Raw genomic sequence first — 15,018 nt, forward strand, 5'->3', positions numbered from 1 at the left:
ATGTTTGTAGAAACTTTGTGTGTAAACATGTTAATAAAATCTTACTATTTTAACCATGCTGTGCTGCCAGGGGCCAATATGATGGTCCAGTATACTGGCCCATCATATTGGACTGTATGATGGTCCTGTATACTGGACCATCATATTGGACTGTATGATGGGCCAATATGATGGTCCTATATACTGGACCATCATACTGGACTGTATGATGGTCCTGTATACTGGACCATCATACAGTCCAGTATGATGGGCCAGTATACTGGACCATCATACAGTCCAGTATACTGGCCCATCATACTGGACTGTATGATGGTCCAGTATGATGGTCCAGTATACTGGCCCATCATACTGGCCCATCATACAGTCCAACATGATGGTCCTGTATGATGGGCCAATATGATGGTTGTTGAGCGGTGTTTCCGGCCCCCTCCAGCGGCGCAGAGGCGCAGCTGCAGCCCGGGCAGGGTCCCCTCCTCCCGGCCGCAGCTCGCTCTCAGCTCCGCTGTGTTTGTGTATGTGGAATGCGGGTCAAGCGGAACTCTGAGCTCAAACTGCGCTTCACTTGAGACCCAAAGCCCGGCTCTCCTCGGCCTGACGTTCTCTGTATGTACCCTACCGTTTGTTTTCGGTCCTCCGGGGCTCTGATTCATGTGGTTATAATGCAGAGTGTGTAGTTTAAATGAATATAAGTGTAGTTAGTGTGTGAGCAGTATGGAGGCAGCAGCAGCAGCCCGCTACGAAACATCGTCATTTAAAATGGCGCCAAAGATTAACCTGTGGTAAACCCTCCACACTGAGCCCCGCTGCCCACCAACACACTCCGCTCACACACCGACTGTTTATTAATTAATAATCACAGATCAATAACGTGTCGATGGCAGGGAGTTAGTTTGGTTCTATTATTGACCCTTAACCTTTGACAGTTAGCTGTTTAATGAGGGGGCGCCATACAAGCAACGTTATGTTAGCAACACGAGCTAAAGCTAATGCCAGCCACATTACACAGGAGGAGAGTAGCCTCCTGCTAGCGAGCTAACGTCAGCTGAATTCACCATGCACACCTGCCGGTAGAAAATGCTGCATATTGAAGTGTAAACCTGCTGCTATGAACCGGTGTCTCGCTCTGCGGGATGCTAATGAAGCTAACAGGCGTACCGGAGCATTTTGAAAAGCCTTATCATGAACAACATTTGCACCGGAGGCGCCGGGTGTGGGTGGGCCCGCACGTTGCGTAACGGCGGTGGGAAGATTAGCTCCGGCTAACGTTAGCCGGCCAGCATTTTCAGTGTGATTTAAAAAATGCACCGCTGTGTGGTCTGATTTAAAGCTAGCTGCGATCACACCGTAAAAACACAGTAATAGCGTCCTGCGTGTGTCGCTGTGTTGCCGGGGCAACAGTAAACACTAGCTGCCTTAGCCTGCTAGCTACAGTTAGCCGCTAGCTACAGTTAGCCGCTAGCTAGTTAGCCGATACGTTGGGGTGCGTGTTTGCTGGAAAAAGGGGCGTCACACTCAAACCGGGGCTAAGCTGCTGTTAGCCTAGCCTGCTAGTTAGGGTTAGCACCTTCCCCCTTGTGCATCCTGCTACACAGCCTGAGATATTTCCACCTGTCCGCAGGTTTTAGAGTTCCTGATGGTGTTGGCTGTCTGTGTTGCATGTTGTTGTCATCATCATCATCATCATCATCAGTGACTGTGGTATGTACTCATCCTCATCTAACAGGCTGCTATGTTGTCACATCTGCAGCTGCAGCACTGAGCAGGTTTTACTACTGTGTAACTCTGGTGTTTATAATCAAGGTTTGATTAGAGACACGATGCATCTCCTCAGGTGCCTCATGATTCACCTCCAGGAGCTGACAGGGAGCTGCAGGGACACTGATACTTTCAGGCACCCAGCAGCTTACCACACAACACATCCAGATACACACAGGGACAGAGGATAAAAACACACACTCTGTATGCTTTAGCTCTGTCACGTTTCCATTACTGTTTTGTGATTTGGTTAAATGCTTCATTAAATGAGGAAAACAAATTAGCAGTGGCTCTAAACAAAGCAGCACGCTGCACGTCACCGTGCTCTCACAGGACTGATGTCAAAGATGTGATGACAGGCTGAGCTGAGCTGAGCTGACTGTGAGGCAGAGATTCACCAGCGCTTTGTTAAACTTTGTTATAAATGTACTGGTGACACCATCATTAAAGATGTTCTGTCAAAGGTTATTGTCTACTTTTGCTCATCACAGTTATTGACACGATATGCAACAGAAAAAAGGTTCTTGCTACTGAATGCTAAAACAAGTACGATCACGCACAGAGCCACGGTCAGGAGGGAGTTGTGGCCGGTGTATATTGTTCAAGAGAATATTAAGGATCGCGTCTTGACTGTGTTGAAACAGCATCTCCAAACATTTCAGGAATTACAAATGAATTGTGACTGTAAATGAACTTATTTATTAAATTAACTTTAAAGTTGATTGTAGATTTTACCAGATTATAGATGTGACAGTGAAAATACATCTGCAGTATCTGATGATTATGTTGTTCACTTAAACAATTAATGTTCCTGTCATCACTATTTGACTGGTCACCAGTTACTTTAATGTGCTGTCATTAGGGGTGTAACGATACATCGATCCACATCGATACATCGATTCATTGATTAACGATCCGATTATATCGATGCAAAATGAAAACATCGATCCATATCGTCATCTTAAAGATACACATTTATTTTGAAATTCACATAGCACGTCTGTGTCACCATTTCTGGGCAAGTGGCCTCCGCTCAAACAACAAACAGAGCTCAGAAATAAAATGGTCAAATCATATTCTAGTTGTTTTTGTGAGTTGATGTAAATGATTGTGTTAGATGGGTATATGATATCGCATCATATCGATCGCAGGCTCCTGAATCGAATCGAATCAAAATCGTATTGTAACAGACTTTGTGATATCGGCAAACATCGTATCGTCATCCAAACAAATCGATATAATATCGTATCATGATGAAGCTGGTGATTTACACCCCTAGCTGTCATCCGTCATTGTAGCTTCTGACAGCTGTCAGTCAATATGTAACTGTAATCACTTGTCAGTCAGCCGTCAATCAGCTGTCATCTGTTTGCGGCTCAGTTGATGTGTTGTCCGCTGCGCATCACAAGTTGACAGAAATCCTGACGGTCGGTTTAAAGTGTGTGAATATGAAGTGTGTGTGTTTCTGGAAGTGTCTTGATACGTGCACAGTGTTTCTGTAGGAGCACCTGTACCTGCTTTATTTTGGAAAACACATGGAAATGTGACCTTTCAGTGTTTTCAGCAGCAGCTGTGTGTGTCATGATGAGTGTGTGTTTATTCATGGTGGAACTGACTTCATGCTGAATGTTGATCAGCTGTGAGTCCTCTGAAGTTGTTAAACTGCTTCTCATGTTTGTCAGGAATTCATCATACTCTTCTTCACTGTCCTGTGAAATCCTGTCTCTGAGCTGGACTTTTTAAATATTCCTCCCAAACTTTTGTTGTTGTTGTTGTTGTGAGCTGTGGGCTGACCTCCTGTCTGCTCTGTGTTTAGTGTCCTCACGCCGGAGCTCTGCAGACAGACGACAATGAAGAGAAGCAGGCACCCCAGCAGCAGCGATGACTCCGACAATGGAAGTAAGCAAAATATTGTCTCTGCTGACTCACTCGTACTCCGTCCAAATATAGAGCTGAATGAGGTCGAGCACAACTTGTGCCACCTTCCTCAATTTGTACAAGTGAAAGCTGCAGCAGAGGAAACGTCAACTGTCTCCCTGAAATAACCACCGAATATCACTTTGGTTGGAATATGATTATTACATTACGTTGATGTTTCAGTGTGGTCACATGTGTAAATGTCACATCATCAGTTTCTGTGTCAGAAAGTGTGTCTTTGTTCTCAGTGTCAGTAAATGTGTGCTCCATGTTCAGGAAGGAAACCCAGACAGAGAAAAGGAAAGGCGAGCGGCAGATGGACAAAGATTAAGGAAAGGAAAAAGAGGGTCTACAGTCTGAGAGACAGGCGACAGAGTAGGGACACTTGGACCTTTAAAGACATTCCTGCAGGTCAGACAGACGGGCCCAGATCTGACACCAGTCAACAGCTTTGTTCCATTTGTTTCATCCTTCACCATCCTGAGTGTCAGATGGGCGGGGTTTTACCATGTCGTATAGAGATGGTTTGGATCTTCTTATCATCCAGTCTGGTATAAAAACTCTGAGCTGTCTGAGCTCAGGTCTGATTCAGGGTTTGTGAGACAAACAGTTGATGAATAAAGCGATGCTTCAGGACTCTGAGCTCTGACATGGAGTCATTAAACGACTGCTGCTGCTGTCAGTAACTTTGCAATCAGCCCAAAGTCAAATCAGTGACGAGCAAAGACATGAAACAGAAAACAGAAAATGTCAGGTGCACCATTTTGACTATACAAATGAGCCACACATATATTTCTAGTTCCTCCTGGGGGTGGGGGGAGAATTCATATGTTTCTGAAGTAGCAGCAGAAACAGACGAAGAAGAAATCAGATGTTTAAGAGCCTGTTGTGTTTCTCCCTCAGGTAACTCTACCTGCTGGTCCCAACATTCATCACAGCACAGGAGAGGGACCGGACAGAAACCCTCTGAGGTACGTGCGTCTCAACCTGCACAAGGTCCATTTCTGAAAACCCGCCCACACCCATAAAGCTCAGCACCAGAACCGACCCGTTACCTGTCATCATATTTCAGTCAAAGCTGCACCCGTTAATAAAAGGCCTGTGACCCACACCCATGACCAAACCCCCCCAGGCTCCAGTCCCTCACATTCAGCTGGTTCTCTGTTCTTGAATTGGACGTCTCTTTGACTGGATGGTGAAAACATTCAATCACTGCCAGGTTAGGAAACATGTTAGCATGCTCCTTCCACCACCATCAGACCTCCAAAGGATCTGAACTCCATGTAGGCTGCCACCTTGTCTCACCTGCTAGTGTGTCGTGCAAAACTGTGTGAAACCTAATTATCATGTCAGAGGAATGAATGAATGAATCCATCACAACTTCACTCTGCTCATTAAAACGATCATAGCTTAAATAAATAATGTACTGAGTTGATGAATTATCTTCTGCGCTCATGTTCAGGCCTGAAACTAACAATTATTTCCACAATTAATAGTTTAGTCTGTAAAATGTGAAAAACAAAAATGAAAAATGCTGATGAGAGTTTCCCAAAGTGACGTCTTTTAAAAGCTTCTTACGTCCAACAGACCAAAACTCTTCAGTCGTTGTCGTCAGTGACGCAGAATCAGAAATACTTTATTGATCCCTGAAGGGAAACTGATCGGTTACAGCCGCTCTGATGTGAAGAACAGAGAATTATAAGAAGTAAAAATAAGAGTATGAAACAGAAGTATGTAAATATAAAGTCATAAATTCAATAAGATATAAATAAAAGATGTGTGTTATGTGACAGTGTTTGACAGCAGTACTTCAGATATTAAGTGTGTCAGAGTATAGTAATATATGCTCCATTAAACCAGTGTCACAGTCAGAAATATAAAATATATATTATTCTGTCATGTTCACTGCAGTAAACACGTCAGTAGGATAAAAACTAGAATAAGAATAAACATAATAAGTATGTACAGTTATGTGCATCGTATGTTGAATAAATATATACATTCAAAATATAATTTATACGTAATAGTAACATTAAATATACATTCAAAATCAGCAAATTCTCACATATAGGAAGCAGAACCAGCAAATGTTATTAATATCTGCTAAAAAACAACTGAAAACATTAATTAAAATAATGAATTAATTTCTTTCAGTGGACGTATTAATTCATGGACCGATGCTCTGGTTGTGTTTTTATTCATTGTTTCATTAGTATTATTTTTGTTTTGGATCTTTGGGGAAAAACCAACTGTAAAAACATAAATGAATAATGTTTAATACATGTGATTCAAGTGTTTGTGAGATGAGCTGACGCCGTGTCGCAGGTCGTGCTCTGGCTCTGTGGGCTGCTCTTATCTCCTGTACAGTCTGTGGACTTGGCCCCTGCAGGCCTCTGTACACGCCCTCCCATCAGCAGCCAATCAGATCAAAACAAAACAATGACTCAGGCCTCAGCTGGATCCTGATTGGCCAGTTTCTGTGATTGTTTTTTTAAAGCAGTGCAGACACAGATACACAGACACACGCGCACACACACACACACACACACACACACACACACACACACTGAACCCTGAACGAGCTTATATGAGCTTGATGACATCATTGATCTAGAGTAGAGTAGAATAAAATAGACATGAAATGTCTATTTGTGCACTGATTTTATTAAGTGAAGAGCAGATCGATCTGTCAGCGCCTGTAAGATGAGAACATCTACAGAGTTACATTTGTTCTCATTCTGCTTTTTCACTGGTGAATATTTGCTCAGAAGATTCAGAGGAGGTTTCAAATCCAAACGTGTCCCCGCTGCACGTCACACTGACTCACTCTGACTCTGGTTTTCATGCTGCAGGTTTTCAGGACCGACCTGATCACCGCCATGAAGGTGCACGACTCGCACCAGCTGAACCCAGAGGACTACTACGTCCTCGCCGACCCGTGGAGGCAGGAGTGGGAGAAGGGCGTCCAGGTTCCCGTCAGCCCTCAGTCCATCCCGCAGCCCGTCGCCAGGTAGGACAGAAGAGAGCGCCATGTGTGATCCTGTGTGTCCCTGAGTGAGACGTCACCCCTCTGTGCGGAGACGTCATCGCTCAGGAGGCTTACAGAGCTGCAGTTTAATTTAAATTAGATTTGACGGCTCTCAGTCGGACAGTTTGTGATACATCAAGGACAAAGTTAGAGAAAGATTAAAACACCAAAGCTGTATTTACACGAGTCGTGTCATGTGTTGCCTCCAGCTTGCACTGTTTACCCACCAACAGAAACATGCTAAGTGTTATTTGGACGTGTCAGGTGAAAACTCTGCCCCCTGGTGTCATTACAAAGAGTGTGTCTGTGACCTGCTGCTGGAACACGCACACACAAACACACACACACACACACACACACAATTTGTCTCATTTGTTGTTTGTCTCCTTCATGTGATGATGTCCACGTGTGTGCTAACATTTAACCCTAACCCTGTGAACGCAGCACAAACTAAGGTGACTATCCCCTGCAGGGTTTTGGCAGAGAAGGGGAAGGAAGTCATGTTCGTCAGACCAAAGAAGTTGATCCGGACGTCGGGCGCTGAGGCGCTGGGCTATGTGGACATCCGAACGCTGGCTGATGGGATGTGCCGCTACGACCTGAACGAGGAGGACGTGGCCTGGCTGCAGATCGCCAACGAGGAGTTTTCAGAGATGGGTGAGTCACAGAGCAGAGGGTCGGACTGAGGGTGATGATTAGGGGTGCACCACACATCGATCTGGACTGATTCAAATATGTCACCGACACAAAGTGAAACCATCGATATCATCATCATCATCTTTAACACCCACCTTTATTCCCATGACACGTCGGTGTCACCGCATCAAACACACCTCCTTCTTAAACATTCAAACTTTAATCTGACGGCCAAGAAAAAGACGACAACATATTTACGGACATCGTCTTGTGTTGATTTTAGACTCCTCAGTTGAATCGAATCAACATTGTTTGGTGGCTTATTGTGAAGTTAACAACATCCTGTCATGTGATGAACCACATCACTTATATTTGATGCTTTTATTATTTAAGAAGAATAACTTTATTCATGCTCAAGGGGAAATTCAGTTATCTATCAACTCATCTATTATATGTCAAAGAATTATAAAGCCTGATGGGTTTTTATATAGAAAAATAAAAGCAGACAAAACTAAGGACATCAGGGACCTCACAGGTGAAATGCTGCACATGAGTGAGGTCACACTGTGGCGTCAGGACTAACGTGTCCTCTTTTCTCCTCCTTTATTGTCATCGTACCAACGACATGTCAAAGCTACACGGGACACAGTGACACTACCCTCATCACATCACAAACACATCAGAATGAATAAGTAATAATCAATAATAAGAGGCAGGTGTTGTTATGATGTCACCCAGACTGGGAATGACAATCAGGCCAGTTCATGAGGTGTGACGGTCCAGGGAAAGAGACTGTAAGTCAGGCACTGTGACAGAGAACCATGAGCTACTGCGTCCACACGCGCCGCCATCTTCTGTAACGTGACTTTGATTCATGGAGAGCCAGAGGGAGAAATCTTCACTCATTCATCAGCTACAGTTCGTTCTGTGTGTCTGAACACTGACAGGAAGAAAATGAAATAAATATAGAAATAAAAAATCACTTCGAAGTCAAATCAGATTTTTGTTTTTTCCAATATTTATCACATTTTTAGAGACAAACTGAAAACATAAACATCCTGAAGTATTTCTGTCCATTCAGAGTTTGTGTGAGACACTTCACTCAGACACATCCTTTTGATTTAAAACCTGTTATTAATATTTCAGATGAACTTTAATGATCATCTCTGGTTTACAGTCAGAGAACAAATCATTTGTCTTCCTGTCTCAGCTTCGCTCCGTCTCCTCGTCAGGCTGCAGTCTGTCTTCACATCAGAGTTTTGGGTTCTCAGGGTTCATGGGGAGAGTTTTTATTTTAGGTTTCTGTGACCACGTCTGTGTTTAGATGCTCGTTGTTGTCGCCAGTTAAACTCTCTTCATGGTGAGATGACTCACTGAGTAAACCTCTCAGTCAGACCTCTAATTACACATGTTGGATAGGAAAGGGTTAAATCCAAAATGGCAGCAGAAAGAAATGAGTGTTTTAAATAAACAGCAGTTTAATAAGTGGTGAGATGATGAAACTGTTTTCATGACATCAGAAGAGACTTTGTGACAATAAAATCAGGAAACTTTGTACTTCCTGTTTTTCCAGCCTCGCCGCTGCTGGACGAGATCACCATGGAGCGGGTGATGGAGGAGTTTGAGCGCTGCTGCCACGAAAACATGACGCACGCCATGGAGACGGAGGAGGGGCTGGGCATCGAGTACGATGAGGACGTGGTGTGTGACGTGTGCCAGTCACCTGACGGCGAGGACAACAACGAGATGGTGTTCTGTGACAAATGCAACATCTGCGTTCACCAGGTCAGAGGTCAACACACCTTTAACTCACCGTACATCAACAACAAAGAACCAATACATATTTTTAATGATTAAAATCAGACTTTCACTGTAAAATATAGAATCTGTGAGTTCAGACAGAAGCACAAACGAGTCCCACAGACGTGTTTTATAAAAAGATGTGAAGAGTGAAATCTGAAACATCTGAACTGACCTGACGTGTCTGAGTGATGAAGGTCGCAGCGTCCCTGTGGTGAAAATGAAAACGACTCCTCTCACCTGTCGGATCAGATGTAGCTGTAGCTTTATCTGACACACACACACACACACACACACACACGCATGCACGCACGCACTCTGTGTGCTGTACCTTCATCCTTCTGCTGTCTGAAGCTGACTCGTCCTCTGTGTGTGTGTGTGTGTGTGTGTGTGTGTGTGTGTGTGTGTGTGTGTGTGTCCAGGCGTGTTACGGCATCCAGAAGGTCCCAAAGGGCAGCTGGCTGTGTCGGATCTGCGCCCTTGGCATCCTGCCAAAGTGCCAGTTGTGTCCCAAGAAGGGCGGAGCCATGAAGCCGACCAGAAGTGGAACCAAGTGGGTCCACGTCAGCTGTGCCTTGTGGATTCCAGAGGTGACGATAAACTCCTCCTCTCCACAGTTTATTACAACAAACAGTTTATGTTTAGATACGTGTCACTTCCTGTTTGTCCTGAACTCTTCCTGTCCTCTGTGTGACCCTGTGATAAATAGGTCAAAGGTCACTCCTGGTTAAAGAACAGGTTTAATCTCAGATGTTATGACTGATACTGACCTGATTCTGGTAAATAAGTCACTGAGCAGCTGTGACAGATGATCCATCAGCGGGAATAAAGAATCAATAATCAGAGAAGTCGTTCTTCCCTCTGTCTGTGAACGCATCATTTTACTGTATAAAATACAACATGCAGACAGAAGCTGTTTGAGTTTGTCTCCAGCGTCTGAACAAGAACATGAAGTTAACCCTTCGGTCTCTGAGCTCCGTCAGAGCCCACACTGGTGTTATACTTCTTGTGATGTCATTTCTTAAAGTATCTTCAAATACTTGACATAATCTGTACAGCCTCAGCTCGTCAATAAACCATATATATATATATATAATAATGTGTATAATGAGCAGAGTGAAGAGGTGTTGTGATGACTCATCATTCATTCCTCAGACCTGACGACATGTTTTCACATTTTTGTACGACACACAACTGTGTGTCAGCGCTGCACCAGTCTGAAGGTGCACTGTGATGCTAGAATCATACAATATAAAGTGCAACTGAACGAAGAATCTTAGTTTTATTTAGGTTAATTCCAAAAGAGAGACTCGTTGGTTTGAGTAGAGCAGCAGTGCTCAGTCTCTGCTTTAGTTTCTACACAAACTTTATCAGCAAAATGTTTCATTTATAATAAAATGTCTTATTTTATTACTCATGAAAGACACAGAGACTCTGGAGGTTTGATTTCTGCTGGAGCATCAATATGAATGTGTTTGTGCAGGTGAGCATCGGGAATCCAGAGAAGATGGAGCCGATCACCAACGTGTCGCACATCCCCAGTAACAGATGGGCTCTGATCTGCTGCCTGTGTAAAGAGAAGACTGGAGCGTGTATACAGGTAGAGTCGCTGCTCACCTTTCACCGCCGCCACGGCGTCTAATGAGACGTGACGAGCAATGCTTCACCCAGCGTGTTAGGAAAACCCTCAGGGTGGAGGAGAGGAAAGTGATGGAGGGAGGAGAAGAAAGTGATGGAGGGAGGAGAGGAGAGGAGAGTGATGGAGAGAGGAGAGGGGACAAGACGGGAGGGGAGGGGAATGGAGGAAATGAGAGGAGAGGAGAGTGATGGAGGGAGGAGAGTGCAGGAGTGACACTGAGGATTAAGACGAGTCGACGAGTCTAAAAAAGGAAAACACAACAGTCAGCATTTATCACAGTTTATTATGAAGTGTTTGAAACATTGTCCCAAACACATTGTGCACATTCAGAGCCCTCTGAAGCCTTTAATCACAATCTTCAACAACCATGTTGGATTTTAAATGCTTCTGAAGTACGAGACACTTCGTGCCGTGCCGTATGAACGTGAACATGATGCAACTCAGTCAAAAGTTAACCACTTAAATAACATCTGAAATAAATAAAGTGCCTCTGAAATGTGGGGCACATTGAACCCTGCAGATTATCTGACAGAAATGATGCACTTCACTTTAAAGTTAATAAAACAACATGTAAGTTATAATGAAGAGGCATGTTGCTGCGTGCAGTATGAATGTGAACCTGCATATCATCTGACAATCAATCAATCAATCAATCAATTTTATTTATAAAGCCCAATATCACAAATCACAGTTTGCCTCACAGGGCTTTATAGCATACGACATCCCTCTGTCCTTATGACCCTCACAGCTGATCAGGAAAAACTCCCCAAAAAAACCCTTTAACGGGGAAAAAAAAACGGTAGAAACCTCAGGAAGAGCAACTGAGATGCCGTTTACACGTTCACGGTGATTTTGGTAAACAGAGACATCTTCCTTCGTTTGTGCCCTTCGTTTACACGCAAACGGAGATTTCTCCTCTGAAAACGAGTCTTTCTAAAAACTCCGGCCAGAGTGGACATTTTGGAAAACTCTGGTTGCACGTTTGCATGTAAACTGAGGTAAACGGAGATAAACGGCAGCCCACGTCACAGTATGCGCCGGAACTTGCGCCTGTGTAAAAAGTGCGACCTATGTTGCTATGGTGACAATGGATACATGGAAGGCTTGAGCTTCTCGTTACACTGCCACCTACAGGTTTGGCATGCTCTTGTGTATATATACACGGGTAAGTGTAAACAAAGATCTTTCTGAAAACGGAGACGGTGAAATGTCCGTTTATGAAAATAGCCAGCAACGTGTAAACGGCGTCTGAGGAGGGATCCCTCTTCCAGGACGGACAGACGTGCAATAGATGTTGTACAGAACAGATCAGCATAATAAATTAACAGTAATCTGTATGACACAATGAGACAGAGAGAGAGAGAGAGAGAGAGAGAGAGAGAGAGAGATGCAGGTAATGACAGTAGCTTACAACAACATTACTGAAAGTAATAATATTATACAACAACTCTTAAAGTTAACAAATAATAAAACGTCTCAAAAAAGATTCATTGCTGCTGAATTAATTTTCTAGATCAAAGTGCTGGTTTATGACAGGACGTCTCTCCAGTTTAAAGCTCCAGTCTACTGGAGCATTACCAGTGTGCTGTCTGACAGCGCTGTAGCACCCACTAGTGGCGGGCGGCTGCATGACAGTTAAGCTGCCTCGAACATGAATAAAACACAAAGTGGTTTAACCGACCAACATTTCTGGTGCCGACTAGCGAGGGGGCGGACGTTTAATCCGCACACATCCCTAACCACGCCAACTCTGGCGTTTGACGGCCCCCATAGAGTGTCTGTTTGAAGAAGGTTATACTTTGTACTAACTATTATTTTTTATTAACGGGAACACCTGAGACTAACAACGTAAAAATAAAACCACCATGTCTGAATGTTCACTCTTAGCTCCAGTGTTTAATCACATAATACAAATATAAAATCAATATGTACAAACGGTTCATGATGTCATCGTTGTATTAGCAGACTCTTCAGCTGTAAATAATTTCCAGTCATTGGACATTACGATTGATCGTAGAGATGACGGCTAAGAGATTGAGATATTATAAATATTAAGTATAATGAATGAAGGTGTGACTAACTGAGTGTGTGTCTGCTGCCGCAGTGCTCAGCCAAAAACTGCCGGACTGCCTTCCACGTGACGTGCGGCCTCCACGCCAGCCTTGAAATGAACACCATCCTCACCGAGGACGACGAGGTCAAGTTCAAGTCCTACTGCCCCAAACACTCTGGGCTGGATGGCGCCGAGTCCAGAGACAGAGACTCGGGAGGCGAGGAGGAGAAGGAGAGCGCCAGAGACAAGAAGGGACGGAGAAGAGGCAGAGTCAGAGGGGAGGAAGACGCCGTCTCCTCCTCTTCATCCTCCTATGTGGCTCCTCAGCACATCGACAGAACGCCCAGCGATCTGGAGGCGCTCGCCAGCCGCCAGCAGGAGAAGAGGGTCAGCCTCCGTAAGCTGAAGCTGCAGGAGATGGAGGAGGACTTCTACCAGTTTGTGGAGGTGGAGGAGGTGGCAAGTCACCTGAAGCTGCCGCCAGAGGTGGTGGACTTCCTGTATCAGTACTGGAAACTCAAACGCAAAGCCAACTTCAACCAGCCGCTCCTCACGCCCAAGAAGGACGAGGAGGACAGCCTGGCACGCCGCGAGCACGAGGTGCTGCTGCGACGCCTGCAGCTCTTCACGCACCTCCGTCAGGACCTGGAGAGGGTAGGTCTCTACCTCACTTCCTGTAGTTCACAGAGCAGCAGAGACGAGGAGGAGGAGGAGCAGGAGGAGGAGCAGGAAGAGGGAGTGACCAAAGAAAATACTTTTAAATAAAGTCTGACAGCAGGAAGAGAAGTTTGATCCTTTGTAGATTCAGTCACAAGTTACAGCAGCACAAGAGACAGGAAATGATGTATTCAGCACACCTCAGGGTCACCTCGGGGTCGTCTCAGGGTCAACTCAGGTCACCTCAGGGTCAACTCAGGTCACCTCAGGGTCAACTCAGGGTCACCTCAGGGTCGTCTCAGGGTCAACTCAGGGTCACCTCAGGGTCGTCTCAGGGTCAACTCAGGGTCAACTCAGGGTCAACTCAGGGTCGACTCAGGGTCACCTCAGGTCAACTCAGGGTCACCTCAGGGTCACCTCAGGTCAACTCAGGGTCAACTCAGGTCACCTCAGGGTCAACTCAGGGTCAACTCAGGTCACCTCAGGGTCAACTCAGGTCAACTCAGGGTCACCTCAGGGTCAACTCAGGTCACCTCAGGGTCAACTCAGGGTCAACTCAGCGTTAGCCTGGTAGCTAAAGTAACGCTACATGAACAGAGGGCTGACACAGTTAACTTTAAGCTTTGAAAATAAGTGGTGATAAAAGCTCAGCGCTCGGCGTCCTGCAGCTGATCTGCTCCCAAACATCAGCTGTTCGGTCTTTGCTGTGATGGTTTGACAGCAGCAGAGCTAAAAACGGCGGTGACGTCAGCGGCACCTTTTTTAAAAGTGCAGAGATTTTTAGAGCGGCCTCTCAAAAAAGGCAAGGCTGGGTGCGGCGCTGTTTCTCCAGGCAGCAGCTCTCACCCACTCTTCACAGAGAACGTGGACACAGGTCCTGACAGAGCATAAAAATAGAAATAAATACCAACAAGTAAAAAAAACAGACAACAGGATCATGACAACACAAAGCATTGTGGGACTTCAGGACACAGCAGCCACAGTAGAGACAGACAGTTTATGAGTTTAGATCTGATCCAGGTTGTGTTCTCAACTGTCACAGCTGTAAAGATATAAATATCATATATTCAATTTTCAGTTCAATTCAGTTTTATTTATAAAACCCAACATCACAAATCACAATTTGCCTCACAGGGCTTTACAGCATACGACATCCCTCTGTCCTTATGACCCTCACAGCGGATCAGGAAAAACTCCCCCAAAAAACCCTTTAACGGGGAAAAACAGTAGAAACCTCAGGAAGAGCAACTGAGGAGGGATCCCTCTTCCAGGACGGACAGACGTGCAATAGATGTCGTACAGAACAGATCAGCATGATAAATTAACAGTAATTTGTATGACACAATGAGACAGAGAGAGAGAGAGAGAGAGACAGAGAGAGAGAGAGAGAGAGAGAGAGAGAGAGAGAGAGAGATGCAGGACAGACAGTAATGACAGTAATGACAGTAGCTTACAACAACATTAATTAAAGTAATAATATTATAGTTATAGTTCTGGCTACTGTGGTACAATATGTTGAAAGTATGTATTAAT

General features: G+C 44.7%; 1 protein-coding gene across 2 annotated transcripts in view; it reads left to right on the forward strand.

The window, feature by feature from the left end:
• The first annotated feature begins 450 nt into the window (after positions 1 to 450).
• jade1 (jade family PHD finger 1) overlaps positions 451 to 15,018 on the forward strand; it is a 19,184-nt gene continuing 4,616 nt past the window's right edge. Inside the window, exons 1-10 of one of the 2 annotated variants that reach the window (XM_050061896.1) lie at positions 451 to 603; positions 1,619 to 1,698; positions 3,572 to 3,654; positions 4,576 to 4,643; positions 6,525 to 6,682; positions 7,173 to 7,357; positions 8,910 to 9,121; positions 9,559 to 9,726; positions 10,620 to 10,736; positions 12,880 to 13,482. In XM_050061896.1, coding sequence (XP_049917853.1) covers positions 3,606 to 3,654; positions 4,576 to 4,643; positions 6,525 to 6,682; positions 7,173 to 7,357; positions 8,910 to 9,121; positions 9,559 to 9,726; positions 10,620 to 10,736; positions 12,880 to 13,482 — 1,560 coding nt within the window. In that variant the 5' untranslated portion in view covers positions 451 to 603; positions 1,619 to 1,698; positions 3,572 to 3,605. The remainder of the gene's footprint in view (positions 604 to 1,618; positions 1,699 to 3,571; positions 3,655 to 4,575; positions 4,644 to 6,524; positions 6,683 to 7,172; positions 7,358 to 8,909; positions 9,122 to 9,558; positions 9,727 to 10,619; positions 10,737 to 12,879; positions 13,483 to 15,018) is intronic. The other variant, XM_050061897.1, reaches the window with a different exon arrangement.

This window comes from Epinephelus moara, chromosome 14 (assembly GCF_006386435.1).
Source record: "Epinephelus moara isolate mb chromosome 14, YSFRI_EMoa_1.0, whole genome shotgun sequence".
Classification (NCBI taxonomy): domain Eukaryota; kingdom Metazoa; phylum Chordata; class Actinopteri; order Perciformes; family Serranidae; genus Epinephelus; species Epinephelus moara.